The sequence below is a fragment of the Myxine glutinosa genome, chromosome 2 (genome assembly GCF_964187855.1).
Source record: "Myxine glutinosa chromosome 2, kmMyxGlut1.1, whole genome shotgun sequence".
NCBI lineage: Eukaryota > Metazoa > Chordata > Myxini > Myxiniformes > Myxinidae > Myxine > Myxine glutinosa.
This window is the reverse complement of record NC_136262.1, coordinates 209,740,884-209,759,213: the sequence shown is the minus strand read 5'-3', so window position 1 is coordinate 209,759,213 and position 18,330 is coordinate 209,740,884. Positions and strand designations below refer to the sequence as shown.

General features: G+C 45.3%; 1 protein-coding gene across 11 annotated transcripts in view; it reads left to right on the top strand.

Annotated features, from left to right (window-relative positions):
- The window catches only part of SHOC2 (SHOC2 leucine rich repeat scaffold protein), a 62,189-nt gene that overhangs the window by 29,959 nt on the left and 13,900 nt on the right, over window positions 1-18,330 (top strand). For all 11 annotated transcript variants that reach the window (XM_068106391.2, XM_068106385.2, XM_078772205.1 and 8 more), the window contains 4 exons: window positions 1,630-1,760; window positions 2,542-2,730; window positions 2,962-3,084; window positions 3,276-3,413. In XM_068106391.2, coding sequence (XP_067962492.2) covers window positions 1,630-1,760; window positions 2,542-2,730; window positions 2,962-3,084; window positions 3,276-3,413 — 581 coding nt within the window. The remainder of the gene's footprint in view (window positions 1-1,629; window positions 1,761-2,541; window positions 2,731-2,961; window positions 3,085-3,275; window positions 3,414-18,330) is intronic.

Sequence of the window (18,330 nt, the reverse complement as noted above, 5' to 3'; positions counted from 1 at the left end):
TACTCGGTTTGAATCCTGAAACTTTTTCCACGCTCACAAGAGACGGTGCCTTACTCAGACCGGTTGTTGCTCTTTTGATGCCATCGTAAAGGCATGGCAATACATTTAAGAAAAGCCAAAAAGTTTTTGAATCATGCTGATTGCTAATTTAATATGTCCACCAAAGTTGCAAAAGCAAAACAAAAAAAACCAACCTGAATAGTATAGCAAATGGTTAATGGGACTCTGTGCACTCTTTAGTTTGTTTTGACTCTCACTCTCTCTTTCATCTGAGCACCCCTTGTGTCGATAATGAAAAGGCAATGCTTGTGACGTCATCGAAAACAAGCGCACGTTTGTACCTTGGGTTGGCGCTGGGAATTGCTAAACGTTGCCCAATTGTTAAAAACTGCACAACTTGCTAACTTTTCTTAAACTCAGTTGCTTTTTGATGCATTGGAAACACCAAGCCCTCCAGCTTGCCATGTCTGTTTACTGTTGCCAATTTGTTTGATGTGCACTTGCTGCAAATGCAAACAAACAACTACATTTGTCCTCTGTGGTGGAGGGGAGGGGTCTGGACCTGATGTATGCAGCCACAATTTATTTTGGCACAATGGGCATTCGGCCAGGTCAAGCCAACTTGCATCGATTCTTAGTCACTGCATTCCACCCCTCTTTTTTCCTACCTTCCAACGTGGGGTTCGGTGCAAGATTGGCCGCGTTGTGGGTGAGGCAATGCTGTCGCTTGTCGGGGAGCAAGGTTGTAGTCGTCGCTTACATGTCGGAGTTCGACTCCGTTCTGCTTGGCCCACCCAATCGACAGCGTCTATGTTGGGCTATTGATTGCTGTCAGCAGCGATACGAGAGTCGTGTGCATAGCGGAACATCAATAAAAATTGCACGCATTGTGCAACAACCTTATTACATCAACCTTTTATCAGTGCGGACCAGCACGACGTGTTTTCCTTCATTATAGTTGGAATAATAACACAAGGAGATGTACCGTGAGGTTTTTTTGTGTGTTTAGTTTGTTGAATATCACCTTGATCGGCCTCCTGTCCCGCAAAATATTTTCTCTTTGCAGCCAAAATTCCATTGTATTTGGTACTTCTCCTTTTGGCTGAGCGCCAGTACTTTCAACGACTTTTGTTTTTTCCTTGCCATTGGTAGTTCGGTGCGGTTTCTTATTTTTATTTTTAACCACCGTGGTAAAGAACGCCTGTATCTTGCCTGCAAGTTCAGCGCCGTTATGTTGTTAACGAGGCATTATTGGTACCACATGCTCCATTTGCATCTGGACAGAAATCAGAGCAGGAATGGTTACCCTCACCCTCTTCCTCCACAGACTCCCCTGCCCCCCTCTCCCGGCAAGCTTTGGTAACTTGGAATGAGAAGGCACGTTTATGCAAGTATCATTGCCTATCCAAGCATAACTCCTCTTGCTATAAACGATTTGAGTGTGCGGTCGCTATATAAATTCATGGCTATTATTCCTAATGAATGGAATCTTTCGCTCGAAATGTCAAAAAAAAATTTTCAGGCAAGGATCATAAGATTTGAAAACGAAGTTAATAATGTAACTGCAAAAGTTTTATGCTTGGTAACTATTTATTTATTCTATTTTCTAATGATCGCGTGGCATCGCAGGTAACTTGGCCAACCTGATCCGCCTGGGCCTACGGTACAACCGTCTGTCTGCAATGCCAAAGTCATTGTCCAACTGCACAGAGCTGGAGGACCTTAACCTGGAAAACAACATGATATCCACCCTGCCCGAGGTGACTTCCCTAGTCTATAAATGCTTCACATCTCAAATGCTCCTCCTTTTTTTTCTTTGTGGAATATACCAAAGGTCACCTTCCCTGTTGAAGGACTGCCTACCTCTATGCAGACTGCTTATTTTGTTCGCACAGTTTGACTGACGTATGACCGACCGTACGTCAAGCAGTGAAAATCGTAGCGAAATATAAAACTGGCAATTGTAGTAGTTTACAAAACTTTATATGTTGTAGCATACAATACATACTGGGAGTAAGGGTAAGAGTTGGAATTCTCACCTGAGATGAAGATCAAGGGTTGACATTGTTTGCATAGTTGCGGTGTTTTCAGTTCGTCCAATTGCGTGCGCCCACACTTACCTCCAAAAATAAATGTTTTCTTGGTAATATTTTCGTGATAGAAATTTCACACAAATATTGAATCTTGCCCAAAGTGAAGAAAAGAAGGAATGTCGGTAGGTAGGTGCATGCTGTTGTCTGAAATAGAGGACATTAAAGCCTTTGTGTAACTCTGCGCAGGAGGTGGAGGCCACTGTGAGGCTTGGTGGAGTGGGACTTGGCAGGGATAGTGTTTTGGCTAGGAAAGGCTTGCCGCATAGTCTTGGAATAAATAACTCGTGCTTTCTTTTTGAATCCCTTGATTGGGGAGGCGGGCGGGGATCTCGATTGAAGCCAGGTGAGCGTGCTCTTCTTCTTGCCTGCTTTGAAGCAACTTTTGGTGCGTGCACCCACGTGATTGGTGCCGTGCTCACCGTGAAACGATTGTTCCATTCTGTGGCAGGGTCTTCTTTCGAGCTTGGTAAACCTAAGCAGCCTCACCCTAGCCAGGAACTGCTTTGTGGCTTATCCTGTGGGAGGCCCTTCACAGTTCACCACCGTGTATTCGCTCAACATTGAGCACAACCGCATCAACAAGATTCCGTATGGCATCTTCAGCCGGGCCAAGGCACTGAGCAAGCTCAACATGAAGGTGACAAAGCCCATCCTCTCGATCATACTTTAGGCCTGATATTGTCAGTACGAGGATCCAGTGTCATTTATATTCTGCTTTAAATGGCTCACAATGTGCATGTTTGGGATTTTTTGCACCACTCGCTTGCACATGTCGTTTTCTTTTAAATTGCACGTGATGCATTTTGGATTACTTGAAGGCGCGAGCGAGTACGGCCTGGCGTTTGGTTCATAAAAGCTCCTTTTACAGGACAATCAGCTAACGTCATTGCCACTCGATATTGGAACCTGGAAGAGCATGGTGGAGCTGAATCTCGCCACGAACCAGCTGACTAAGATCCCCGATGACATTTCTGAGCTTGCATCTTTGGAGGTCTGGAGTCATGCTCCACTGTAGCTCCATGTATTTGGACTTTTCATCACCCCTCCTTAAATCTCTCCAGCCCTCCTTATATCTCTCACCCCCACCCTGCAACTCCCTATTCCCCTTCCACCACCACTAATACCTCCTTATTTATTTGATTTTCCTCCGCCAACTCTCTCCTTCATCCACCTCGCCCACAGATCCTGGTTTTATCAAACAACCTGTTACGCAAGCTCCCGCACGGCATTGGCAACCTGCGCAAACTACGTGAACTTGACCTGGAGGAGAACAAGTTGGAATGTCTGCCCAATGAGATTGCATACCTTAAAGAGCTACAGGTGCTGTGGTGTTTATTCAGTTTTTGTTTTTCCCAGCATTTCCTATTTATTTTTTTTTGTCCAAACGCATGCCGTGCTGCATAGTCATTAGAAGTCCCCACATGCTGAGGATTAAACAATGTTCAAGAGAACCCTATTCATGAGGCCTTTGTGTTGGGCCACTTCCCAGTTACAAAATGTACTTTAACTTCTTATGTGAGAAATTAACTTTGTACTCTGTTTGTCGTCTGATTTGTAGTGAAGCGCTTCTCCAAAGCCTATCCCGTTTTGTGCCATCCAGAACTCTTTACATGCATATCAAAGTTGTTACTTTTTCCCAGCATAGCTCATTCACAAGGGCAGCTCGAGGAAATAATAGCATTACCGCACTTGGAACGAGAGACAGACAGATACAGAGACCCTCCCCCATTTCACCACTTCCTCCATCCCAATCCCCTTTCTTAGTGGAGGTTTCTTTGACACGTGAATAACTCCTCCAATCCTTGAGCAGTCTGCATTGGAAAGCTTTGTCATGTTGCTAGCTTGTTGGCTATTAATTAGAAAACAATTTACCACCAAGGCCAATGAGATCCTGATTGAAGGCCTTAGGTCTTTTTGCCAGCTTTCTTTGTTTGTAGTCAGAACAACAAAAGCTGTTCAAGGCCTTGTTTTGTGCCAACTCAATTAACTGCTCAAAAGTGGAGTTTGACAGTGGTGGCACCAGTGTGTATCTGGAGCATTTAAAATTTTGGATAACAGTTGTCCAATAAGATAAAGGCATTTTGCAAACGGCCCAACGAGGGAAAGCGAATGCGGAGTTTGCTCGGAGCGAGCATGGCTTTTGAATCTTTCTTTTGAATCATGGCAAACGGAACCTTTTTGGTGGAATCCGATTCAGATCCGCCTCCCTCCAGGGCTTCAAGCAAGTGGTATCACACCCACAACCCTACCCATTATATTTTCTACCCCCATTAGCCAGACCTAACCTCACCCTTTTACTTGTAGGTTCACTTGCTCCCTCCCCTTCTTTCCCTCCTCTCTTCCTGTTAGTTCATTGCCTTGCTTGTTGTGATCTCACGATCAGTTTGTTGCCTTTTTACCCTCGCTCTTCGATGAGCTTCGTTCTTCAATATAAAACGACATGGAAGGTGGGAATGGCTTATTCGAATTTTCTCAATTACCTGATGAGACGTGCAATTTGAGGGCACTCGACGTTGGACAGGACTCTTTTCCCCTTAATGGTGGTGATCGTGCCGTGTTGGCGACACATGTGCGATAGAAGCTCCATATGGAAGAGGAGCATCACTCGACGTCGATATTACCTGCATGTGTTGAAAAAGAAGTTTAGAATGTGACCGTGCAAATGTTTTATGCCTGGTAACTATTTATTTATTTATTTATTCTATTTTTGAATGATCCCAAGGCATTGCAGGTAATTTGGCCAACCTGATCCACCTGGGCATATGGTACAACCGTCTGTGTGCGGCTACAAACAATAAATTGGTATTTATTTTAAAAGTTTGTCGTTCTTGTTAATGGATGTGCTTCAGATTGGACTTTAATTGCTCAGACATGCGTGTTCAGGGGAATGTCGATTTGAGAAAACCGGAGACTTTGTGTTGACCTCGCATCCAGCTGAGAAAACCTTAATATGTTTGTTTCCTTGTACAATGGCCAAGGCTCAAGATTTGGAGATTTGGGTTCTAGCAGTGTCCATGTGTTTTTTGTTTTTTTAACCTTTCCCACCCCTCCCCCTCACTTCCCAAGTCTCCTGCCCCCCCCCCTCCCCACCAAGCCCTCTCCCTCCCACAGATCTCCCGATGTCCCTGCTCTCTATCTTGTCTCCCGCTCCCTTTATCATATGTTTTATGTGGCAGTTTGTCTTTTTGTGATTGATGTTAGCTCTTACACAAGCCTCGATCTTGTATACAAAAAAATTTAAAAAATCTTTAACCACAACCGAATGAGAAAACGACCATTCTCGTGAATGGCTGACATTAGTCTCCCCTCCCCCTCCCAAAAAATTGATGTGAAAGGTTTTGGCGTTCAAGGTTTGAAAGCATTTTGGTCATTGGCTGCAGCGAGATGGGTAACACATTTTTTGAGTATTCCCCCGGTTTGCCGCAGATGTTGACTTGTCGCGTCATGATTTGGAAGAATTCCTGAAACGTTTAAGGAAATGGAAACTGTACTGATGGGAAGAGTGTTGAAGTGTTAATTGATCCAAGATGTTTCTTATTTTTTTATTTTTTCGATTTGCGAAATCCCCGACGGATTTCCATTTTAAAAGCAAAATCTGGCAGATGCTGAAGAAGGGCGCGCCGGTCAAATTGATCCACAATAGGAGACGCGGCTTTGCGTTCTGGGTGGTCTCGCACCTCCCTACTCGCCCACTCGTCCACCCTCGCTGTGTTTGTATCGCACACGTGGCAGCCAAGAGGGGCGAGCTGGCCCGTTTGCTCAAGAGGCCCGCCAAACGGCCGAGTCTGTGCCGATCGGCGACTCGAGCAGGCCTGTTGGATGGTGGACCGTGGACTCACCCTGGCTTGTGCGGAACACACTGTGGAACATTAATGTATAATTACCTATAGTTAGGGAATTTTAGCAAATTGTATTGACCATCTGTGAAAAAATTGCTAACCAAAAAATTTCTTCACTAACGTATTCATCTAGGTGTCTACTAACACCTATCAATTAGTGCAAACCCAAATCCTTGTGGAAAATTCTGGGGAGCCAATCAAAGTTCGGGTGCTCAGAGGGCCTGCGCGAAAAAATCGGAAAATTAACTTTTGCCAATATTGACTTGTGGGATGTCTAACTAGGGGTTTTTTGAGGTGCTGAATTGATTCCAACCATTAGTTTTGAGGAAAAATGAATCGCTGGCCATTTCAACTGCCATCAACCTGATCTGCGGAGACTTGGCAAGAGTCCCACTTGACCAGAAGCAGTACCCTTCAGTGGAGAGCATGACCAATACACAGAACCAGCTTGCTCTGATTCCCAACAGCCTACAGAAGCTACTGAAACCAATCGTGAAATCAGATGAAAAGGTAGCAGTCTGGGGCCAGAACCGACTGAAAACAGCTGTTCACCACCATCTCTTATCTTCCGCCATCCAAAACCTTGATCTTTTCTACCCCCACTAATTCACCCCAGATCCACCTTGTTTGAAATTCCAACTTCTTTCCTGGAAGTCTTGGCAGTGTCCATATGTTTTATACCTCTCCCACCCACCCCCCCCCCCTTCCCATGCCTCCCCCCCAAAGCCCTCTCCCTCCCACAGTTCTCTCGATGTCTCCATGTCTCTCGGTCCCTGCTCTCAAATGTTGTGTTTGTGTCCTTCCCCCTCTCTCCCCATCTTGTCTACCGCTCCCGATGTTATTTGTTTTGTGTGTCTGTTTGTCTTTCTGTGTGATTAATGTTCGCTCTTTCACGAGCCTCGATCTTGTATCCAAAAAAAAAAAAAAAAAAAAAAAAAAAGCCTACCGCCCTCGATCAGGAGTGATGCCCTCTCAACTCGGACTCACGATACAACTTGACCACATGTTTGGATCCAAGTGGTTGATTGACCGTTGTCATCACTTAGGATACTCTGAGTCATATGCTGAGCTCCATCGCTACAAGTATTGTTACTTGAACGTGAAAAACGGACTTGGGAGCATTGATCAGGATATCGTGGTCACAGAAAAAGATGAAGCAGCAGCCGTAGAGATTGAGGAAGCAGAAGTCGATGCTGTCCTATCCAGAACAGGCAGAAGAGCAAGAGGAGAATAGTGATGAGATGGATGAGGGTTTTGCCGTCTTCGTTCCAGAAGAAAGTACAGTTCAGCAATGTGTTGGTGATAATATAGATCTGAACATTGTGTCACTAAACAGGAACACAGCATTCCATGCTATGGGCGTCATCTTAGTGACATCTCCGGCCCCTGCAAAGAGACAAGAAGAGCTTCTTGCAACTATTCCAAGAAGGCAGATAACTGTTGAGGAGAAGGCAGCAACCCTCAAAGCAGCAGAGGTGAAGATTCTATCCTTTGTTCCAAAAAAGAAAGTAGGATTGGCAGACGTTAAGTTTGTTCCTGTTGCAGATCTTCATGTAGACCCTCCAGCCTTGCAGCCAGGGGACATCGCTTGGATGGCAGGATGGGCTATCAAGAATCTCAACCCCACATTCGAACATGCCAACTGGAATGGTTTCATGAAGTCATTATACAGACCTGAATGCAAGGAGAAGTCCCTCATTGAGTTTCTTCCAATCATCGAGGGTGACACTAACGAGTACAGCACTATCTACACCACGCTAATGGAATGCCTACGGCGCTGTCCGTCTCCTGCCCTCATAACATTCGACCTGCCTATATGGTTGAAAGCAACGCAGATAGTCCTCCAGTCTGAATTGCCCATCATCACAAGACTAGGTGGGTTTCACCTCCTGAAAAGCTTCCTAGGGTCCATCAGGATGGTCATGGCTGACTCTGAGTTGCAAGAGGTCATACAGCTAGTTTATCCAGGCAGCACCACAACAGAACACATCCTCTCAGGCGGGGCTTATGCCAAGGCCATTCGGTTTCACCTTCTTGCATCTGCAGGAATTGCCAAGTTCATGCTGAGAGGTGTCTTCAGTGCTCATGCTCATGTTCCATCTTTTCAAGCTCATGTTCCATGGGAAATCCTCCAAAGACTTGGAAGACTTGAGATTCGACATCTTCAGCAAGCGAGCTGCTACTGGGAGCATAAAACCTGAGAAACTCCCCCCGACAACAGGAGCTGCAGCACAGCACTCTCTCCGAGCTTACCTCCAGACTAGAGACTGGCTGATGCTGCAAAGTCCATCGTTGGATGCCCGGGACTATGGATGGCAACTCACTGAGCAAGGATATGCACCAGTCCCTTCTGCAGACCCCATTGCACCAGACTACCCCCTGACGTTTGCCAGCTGCAACTGTGCGGGGGACTGCAGCTCACTCAGGTGCTGCTGTAAAAAGCAAGGAGTCAAGTGTATTTCTGCTTGCGGCATCTGTCATGGTAACTCTTGCCTGAACATAAACCAGCTGGATGACGAGAGGAGTGAGGAAGATACTGGGGAGTTTGATGAATAAGGTTGTAAAAGCTGACGAAGCAACATTTCCATTGAGCACAGTTCTGTTAAAAATGTCAATAAAATACATTTTATATGATCATGGAGTGTTTCTTTCTCAAAAATAATGGTTGGAATCAATTCAGCACCCCCAAAAACCCCTAGTTAGACATCCCACAAGTCAATATTGGCAAAAGTTAATTTTCCTGTTTTTTCGCGCAGGCCCTCTGAGCACCCGAACTTTGATTGGCTCCCCAGAATTTTCCACAAGGATTTGGGTTTGCACTAATTGATAGGTGTTAGTAGACACCTAGATGAATACGTTAGTGAAGAAATTTTTTGGTAAGCAATTTTTTCACAGATGGTCAATACAATTTGCTAAAATTCCCTAACTACTATTTCCATTTGATGTTTGAAATGCTAAAAGGCATCGAGTCGATTAATGTGGTTCTCCCCTTTTATTTTAAAACTTTGTCAGGTTTATTGTGGTTTTGACTAAACACCCTTGGAATTCGCTTGTCATACCATTTGTGCTGTCTTTTAGTTTGCATGCGCTTGCTGGTTGGTGTTGTTGAACTTGGCAGGATTAAAAAAAAAAAATTGAGGGGTAGGAGAGGTAATGGAAGAGGGAGGACTGACTGCAGCAAGGGAGGCCAAAAAAACCCAAAAAACAATGGATTACTTGTCTCTGCAAAGGTGCGTTTATTTACGTTTGTGAGCAGGATAAACTGGATCTTATCATTAAGAGTTGATAAGAGCACGTTGACCACCGTGGGAAAGGAGCTGCATCTGACTTTTGACTTTGTGTGTTGGACTTTTGTCAGAGCAGCAAATTTTATAAATACCATAATTGATAACCTTTTCTTTTTCTTTTGTTCTGTTTTGACTTGGGGCTAACACTTTATCGGCCACACCTCGTTTTCCATTGGAATGATAAAATGAATGGTTTTTTTACTTTTAAACATTCTGTGTTTGACCCTGAATTTGATTTTGAAACAAACTTGCGTTCTGAAGCCACGTGGCGTATCGGAATGGTCTTGCATGGTCTGGAAAATGTATATAAAATAGGTAAACATACATTGCGTTGTTCACAAGCTCTCAACACCTCCTTGGCAGTGGGTCATTCTTAGACCTTGTTAAACTTTAACAATGACTGTTTTGGACAAACAACTGTATCTGATCTGCATCTGTATGAAGTTTCAACTTTAAAACTCAGTGCCTTCTTTGTCAGATGATTTTTTTTTAAATTTTATGCACATTGTGCCCAATCGTCTTTTAGATTGGTAAATTGAGTAGTGATGGGCTCGATATGCTTTAGATTGGTACATCGTGTAGTGAAGGACAGGCCGTGCTTTAGATTGGTACATCGTGTAGTGATGGACTAGCCGTGCTTTAGATTGGTACACCGTGTAGTGATGGATTAGCCATGCTTTAGATTGGTACATCGTGTAGTGACGGACTAGCCGTGCTTTAGATTGGTACATCGTGTAGTGAAGGACTGGCCGTGCTTTAGATTGGTACATCGTGTCGTGACGGACTAGCCGTGCTTTAGATTGGTACATCGTGTAGTGAAGGAATAGCTGTACTTTAGATTGGTACATCGTGTAGTGACGGACTAGCTGTACTTTAGATTGGTACATCGTGTAGTGACGGACTAGCTGTACTTTAGATTGGTACATTGTGTAGTGACGGACTAGCTGTACTTTAGATTGGTACATCGTGTAGTGACTGACTAGCTGTGCTTTAGATTTGTACATCGTGTAGTGACTAGCTGTACTTTAGATTGGTACATCGTGTAGTGAAGGACTAGCTGTGTTTTAGATTGGTACATTGTGTAGTGACGGACTAGCTGTGCTTTAGATTTGTACATCGTGTAGTGACTAGCTGTACTTTAGATTGGTACATCGTGTAGTGAAGGACTAGCTGTGCTTTAGATTGGTACATTGTGTAGTGACGGACTAGCTGTGTTTTAGATTGGTACATTGTGTAGTGACGGAATAGCCGTGCTTTAGATTGGTACATCGTGTAGTGACGGACTAGCTGTGCTTTAGATTGGTACATCGTGTAGTGACGGACTAGCTGTGCTTTAGATTGGTACATCATGTAGTGATAGGATAGCTGTGCTTTAGATTGGTACATCGTGTAGTGATGGACAAGCCGTGCTTTAGATTGGTACATCGTGTAGTAATCGAATAGCCATGCTTTAGATTATTCATAATCTCTGCAACTGTATTTGACCCTGTTTCTTCCAGAGCATTCTCTCAGTGGTTGTTTGTAAGTCTTGTTGTCCCTTCTCCTTGCTACGTTCCATATCCAGACCAGTTCCATTTCAATTTGTCACTAATATATTGTTGCGGATCTCAAACGTCGGCCTTTTCCCCTTACCAAGAGGAGGTTAATCCCCCTTGTCTGTTACTGACCGACGTGATCCTGAAGTTACCCCTTTCCTTCCGGTCGGTATTAGGTAGGGTTGCTGGTCAATTTGGTCCTGTTACCTAATTACCAACACCGACCGTGAAGCAAGGAGATAACCTCCCCACCCGAGCCGCAGCGTTAGTGGATAACAATGACTAAACCCGATTCTGAGCGGTTCCTAATCGTGCCACGTTTACCCAATTGGAGAAAAGATGAATGCGATCGGACAAGAGGAAACCAGAGAATAGGAAGAACAAAGATGGATTTATTAACAAATATACAGAAAGAAGAGGAAACGAAAGAATGTACAGGATAGGAAGAGGAAGAAGCAGCACACAGGGCAGTCTTAAAACAGTCTTATTCTTAATACCCCAGACAAACGTACACACTCACACGGGGATTGTAGATTGTGGATGGGCAGGTAGAGGGTCCGGCGATGGGGTCCAGGCTCCGGTCCAGCGGCGAAACCCGGCAGGCAGCTCCGCGTGTAGTTGAGCGCGACCGGACAGTTTTATATAGCGGGGGGAAGCTGGTGTCCTGCGTACGTAATATTTGCACGCTCGTGCTAAACGCCCTCTCTCCAAAGTCCTCCTTTATCAGCGTGCCGTATATCTCATAAGGTTCTTCTCAATGCGCTCTCGCCCATCAGGCCTGTAATGCGCGCTTCCAATAAGGGTTCTTTGTAATCACGACAGTCAAGCGCATTAGTCCTCCGCGTAAGTCCTCTTAATAGTGCCAGCGAGTGAGTCCTTTTACAACGTGTGCGCCTCCCACAAGTCCTTTGTAGGCGAGCTCTCACGCAGTCCTGTGAAAGGGCTTTGCGTTCGCGCTTATATGACTCGCCCAAGCGATCACTCCGCGGGCCCCAAAGCCACGCCTGTCGGTGATGTTACCTCAGCCCTGGTTGGCTGGGCATCGCTTACCGGCCATGCCTTTGATGACTGGATGCTGTGGCCAAGCCTTCTTCTTGGTGTTCCGCCCCCTTTCCCGGGCCTAACTGCGTGGCTTATGGTGGCGCTTGGGCGGAAGCCCAGCGAGGCTGCGAGCAGCTATAACAAAGGCGCGCAACAAATTGGGACAGCCATGAGGCACCGACTGTAGGGGCGCGTAATGGCGTCGCTTGGAGAGGGAGGTTGTAAAATGAACGAATTGGGGACCTACTCTTATTTAATTGGCACAACGCAGATTCAACTATTGGAAACACGGCCTTATCTAAAACACATACGAATGAAATAACTGAAGTCCTATGGGTTGCTTGTGGACTATCTAGGGGTGCTACCTTTAACCATTTAATAATGTCATATTTACACAAGTGTGGGTTCTAAAACCACAACAATATTGTCACGCGAATCCCTCGGTTAACACCATAGGAGCGCGGACGACCGAACGGCTTTACTTTAGGCGACGATCAAATACGGATTTGACTAACAAGCACGCGAGGAAAAATGAAGAGGAAGAAGCGGCAAGCGCGTACCTGTAGTGATCCGACTGCAGCTCCGATCCTGGAGGAAATGAACTCAAACAAACACAGGATTTGGAATAGACAATATAATAATACAAGGGTTTATTTACAATAAATAGCGGGACAGGAAAATAATGCGCCGGTAAATAAATGTCCTAATCGGGACGTCCCCACTCAGACTTCAAATACAGGACAAAGGAAATGAATTAAATCAAAGAAAACGTTCATTGTGTATTTGTGTGAGATGTGGTGCGTGCTTATCGTTGTCTGCAGTGGTGCGTCCGTCGTCCAATGCGGCCCCTCAGTCCGCCTCGCTCGCGCGCTCCGCCAGGCCCCGAGCGACCCGCCCAGCGGCACGCCCCACTCCAAGCTCCTCGTCGGTCGCACACGAGGTTCTGTTCGCTCCGAGCACCGAAAGCACCAAGCACCAAGAATACCCCAGGGAAGCAAGCGCGAAGGAAAACCAGGGAAGAAACCAGCCAAAAGTCCAGCGCAGAGCAGCACAAGCATGAAGGGTCGATCTCCAACACGAAGCACGAAGTGTCCAGTGCGAAGGGAACAAGAGAGTACGAAGAACTCCAGGAAAGCACAGAGAGGGAAATGGAAGAGAGGGAAATGCCGGCGAGCCAGCAGTTTTATCACTCGCCCTGTGACGTCAGTTCTTTCTCTCTCCAACCAGCGCAGTGACCCTCGTCTTCCAGAATCTTCTCACCGCGCTGGTGTCCTCTAATTGGACGTGTGCTTTCCGCCCCCCATGTCATGCCATCCTCGTGGCGAACCACAAGTCCTTCTTTTCCCTCCAATCACGGGGTAGTTCTCTGTCCCTCCTATTGATCAATCCCTCTTTCTTCCCTATTCTGTCAATCGGTGCCCTGTGGTGTTGCTCGCCCCTCCCCCTGGCCAATCAACAGTCCTCCTGGGCGTGGCTCCCAGCCTTGCTCGATGTTTGTTGCCATAGTAGCGTTGTATGCAGCCGCTTCCCGCTAGTTTTTCCGGTCAGTCATTGTAAGGGGAGGGAATTTATTTAATGTGTGCACTACGGGACCTATCTAAGTGTCTGAATGAGTGCGTTGCCATAATGGACACTACACTGGGTTGGCGACAGAGGGGACGACAAACGAAGGAATTTTACCCATAATCCCTGCACTACTTAGCACGCCGCGCCCCCTCGTGGCGGGGACACCAATACAGCTTAGTCACGTGAAAAAGTAAGTACACCCCATGTAAAGTTTTGACTTTTTCAACATATTTCAACATACAGCTATTTGATCTTCATTTCAACAATATTGAGAGATAAAGGTGTTATATAATACTAGCAGAAGTACCCGGCATTGCCAGGCAGGGGAGGGGAGACGAGGGGGGGGGGGAGGGGAGAAGAGTGGGGGGAGGGGAGAAGAGGGGGAGGGGGAGAGGGGAGAAGAGGGGGGATGGGGAGGGTGAGGGATGGGAGGGGGAGAGAGAGGGGGAGGTTGGAGGGGAGAAGGGGAAGGGGTAGAAGGGAGGGGGAAGGGGAGGGCCAGTCATCAATGACGTTGCAGTTCTCATGGTCGGAGAGCAGCACAACAATCGTGACATCGTCCTGCATCTTCGCAAGAGCACGTAGCGGATTTTGGAGACTCACCGATCCTGTGACCCACGCCCTCCAGTACCGGCGTTGCCGGGCGGGGGAAGGGAGACCCGTACATTCCCAACCCGTACATTCGCCCTCTCGACTCAAGCTCGTATTCGTATTCGAAATCAAAAGGGGAAAGGGGAAATCCTTCATATTCGAATTCGTAAACACGAAATATGAATTAAAATTTAATTCATATCGCACAAAATCGGCACAAAACACGATCGCATAAAGGTGAAAAAACGCAATCGCTTTTCGCCCTGAATTACGTGCAAACGTGTGACGGGATGGAACATCACGTGATCGCTCTGAGCGAATCAGCGAGCTGTTCTGGCACTGGCTGAGATTAGCGGGTACTTCGCTGAAATGCGCTGAGGTAAATATGAATAAAAAAATATGGATCTCGTCAAATATGGTCTCGGCCATGTTCGTCCCAGGCTCAATGGCCATGTCTATGCCAAATATCAAGCACGTGAGCCTCCCCGTTTCGGAGTCTATCGGTAACATTACACACACACACACACACACACACACACACACACACACACACACACACACACACACACACACACACACACACACACACACACACACACACACACACACACACACACACACACACACACACACACACACACACACACACACTGTGTTTTATATATATAGATAACAAATATCATGAAACATTTACATTTTGTAGTCCATTGTATAATTTAAATAAACATAAATGCAAATTTCGCATGTGGAAAAAGTAAGTACACCCCTACATTTATCACTACTTCAAATACCTAAAATTAAAATCAAGTGCACCAGCTCAGGTGCAAATGATTAGAACATCGTTAGAGAGGATCTTGGAGGAACCTGTCTTATTTAAACCTCAGACATTTAGTTTGGTTTGCTCTTTGTTGTTGAAGTGTGTGGCGTCACAATGCCTAGATCAAAAGAGCTCTCTGAGGCCTTTAGAAAGAAGGTTATAGATGCCTACAAGTCTGGGTGGGGTTTTAAAAAGATCTCCAAACAATTTGAAATCGATCATTCGACTGTCTGGAAGATCATCTACAAGTGGAGAAGATTCCAAACAACGCCAACTTGTTCAGGCCAGGCCGCTCCTGCAAGTTCAGCCCGAGAGCAGACCGCAAGATGCTGAAAAAAGTCTCTAAGAACCCCAGAATGTCATCATGGGACCTACAGGTAGCTCTTGCCACTGTGGATGTCAAAGTGCACGAGTCTACCATTTGAAAAAGGCTGCACAAATTTGATCTACATGGGAGGTGTGCCAGGAGGAAACCTTTGCTGTCCAGAAAGAACATCAGGGCAAGACTAAAGTTTGCCAATGAACACCTTGGCAAAGACCAGCACTTCTGGAACAATGTGCTCTGGACAGATGAGTCAAAGGTAGAGCTATTTGGCCCAGTACCAGAAGACATGTTTGGCAAAAACCAAAGACAGCTTTTGACCACAACAACCTGATACCAACTGTAAAGCATGGTGGTGGAAATATTATGGTGTGGGGCAACTTTGCTGCATCAGGGCCTGGGCAGCTCACCATCCTATAATCCACTATGAATTCTTCATTGTACCAGAGGGTGCTTGAGGATAATGTGAGGCCATCTATCGGAAAGTTGAAGCTCAACCGAAGGTGGACCTTGCAACATGACAATGACCCTAAACATACCAGTAAATCCACCAAGGAGTGGCTGAAAAGAAAGAAATGGAGGGTTCTGGAATGGCCAAGTCAAAGCCCGGATCTAAATCCCATCGAGATGTTGTGGGGTGATTTGAAACGAGCTGTGCATGCAAGAAACCCCTCAAACATCGCACAGCTGAAATAATTCTGCATGGAGGAGTGGGCAAAAATTTCTCCCAGTTGATGTCAGAGACTGGTAGACAGTTATAAGAAATGCCTACTTGAGGTTTTCTGCCAAAGGGGGCAATACTCTCCTCCCCCCAAGCCCTCTCCCTTCCACACATCTCCCTGCTCTCAAATGTTGTGTTTGTGTGCTTCCCCTTCTCTCCCCATCTTGTTTTCCGCTCCCTCTTTTTATATATTTTGTTTGTCTGGTTGATTTGTTTGTGAAGTAAATGTTAGCTTTCACGAGCCTCGATTCAGTATACAAAAAATAATAATAAAAAAATAAAATAAAATACCACCTATTCGAGCCAAGGGTGTACTTACTTTTTCCACATGCGAAATTTGCATTTATGTTTATTTAAATTATACAATGGACTACAAAATGTAAATCTTTCATGAGATATGTGTTATATTATATCACCTTTATCTATCAATATTGTTGAAATGAAGATCAAATAGCTGCATGTTGAAATATGTTGAAAAAGTCGAAACTTTACATGGGGTGTACTTACTTTTTCACGTGACTGTATACCGACATCCGGGCTAAACATAGAATTTATTACAGGTAGATTCCCTATCACGACAGTCGAGTTACCTACCTATACAGATCTATCTGGCTCTAGATATTCCTCTACCCAAAGTCATAACAATATCATTGAATTTGGCATCTGTTTGATCCATTGGTTTCCTCCTCCTCTATGATGCGGATACAGCATCTTTCCATGGCCTTTAATTTGGTGATCCATTTATATTGCTCCATCTGTCTCGTCGTCTTTTTCGTCTTTTTCTCGTCTTATTCGGGAACCGTGGTTGTTGTTTTTTTGTCCCCTTTTTGAAGCAATGTTTTACGGCCGGATGCCCTTCCTGACGCCAACCCTTTTTGCCGCCTTTAACGACAAACAGGGAATTACCAGTGAACTGGTACTCAATTAGCCGACCTCGGAAGGATGACAAGCTGAGTCAACCCTCCTGGCGTTAATTCAGCGATCGACCGGGATTCGAACCCAGGATCCTAGGATCCTAAGCCGGCACCCTAGCCGCTAGCCCAACACCAGGGTTCTAGAGCTCGTCGTCGGAGAGCACGTTTCACTGCCATACATCTTCCGCTATTGAAAGAAATGCTTTCGGTGTAGTTGTGGTATTCCACACTGATTGTAAACTTCCTTCCTCACAAGGGAAGTTTGCTTTCATCACATTGTTTAGTTTTCCAAATGCTGCTCATCCTGCTCTAGTATATCTCTTTATGTCTTCAAGGTGCATTTCCATTTGTACGAGTAGTCCAAAGTAAATTGCTGGTTTCTCCAATTTTTGCAAAGATCAACTTTAATATCTTTGCGCAGCTTGTGAACATTCTCACGTCGTTGATTTAATTCTGATCCTCTGACTCCATGAACTTCTTCCATTGGCGTTCAGTTCAGCGTCATCTCAATTTAAAACGATGTCCTCTGTGCACTGTAGGCAGTTTAGTCTTTCTCTTTTGGCATGTATTTCCCAATAAACTGTTGGAACGCTCACTACGTGGCATGCAGTGAACGATTTTGAGATTATCGCATTGTAGGAGGCATCTGTAGATCTTTGTCTTGCAATTGTTTGAAGGCCATCGATTGAGTATCCATTTCTAAACTCACTTGCTGCTGTTAAATCTGTCAACCTTTTCTGAACGATTGACGAATATTGAAGAGGAGTCAAACTGCACAGCAATTATTGAGGTCCATCTTGTCTTGTTTGTTATGGATTAGTACCAACTCTAGTTTTTCCAGAGATGTTGGGATATATATATATATTTTTTCCCTTTCTTCTCTACTGAAATTTAACTGAAATGGTGAATAATTTTCGAAATGATGGTGGTTGTAATAACAAACCGATTATGGCTTCATGCTACACCAATGGCTGAAAGACTTGAGGGTTGCCAGAAATTGGACGAGGTTTTTCCACAATACCCAAGTGTGGATCGGGCCTACAAAATATTCGCTTTTGCGCTCGGAACATTTTACAAAGCACTGTTATGAAACAACAGAGATGGCTATCTTGTGGTTATCCGACATGATCGAGAGAGGATGCCATCCCCTCGATCAAGCAGAAGAAACAGCTGTCGATCGAAACTGGAACACCATCGTTATCGAGCTATGGGCGATTTGAGCGACCGAGCTACGGCGACATGTGCATGGGGGATTTCAACAGTGAATCAAACACCTCTGTTGGTCTGCCGGCAACCAAATTCACCTCACCCCCACCCCTCCCTCATAGGCTATGAACCAGACCCCCCAAATTGACCGGTCGGTACCATACAGATGGAGTAAGGCTCATTGTGATTTTTAGCAAGATATATCCCTAGATATGAAAAAAAAGTGATACCAGTGAACTCTCGTATAACTCTCGGCCATCTCTGTGTTATCACCCGAAATATTATTATACGCCTGCTTCTCTTCGCCAAAAAATGTGATATTTGCTAAAATTGGAATAAATATGTTTTTAAGGACCACAGAGTGCCGAGATCGAGATCGAGATCGTATTTGTTCGAGA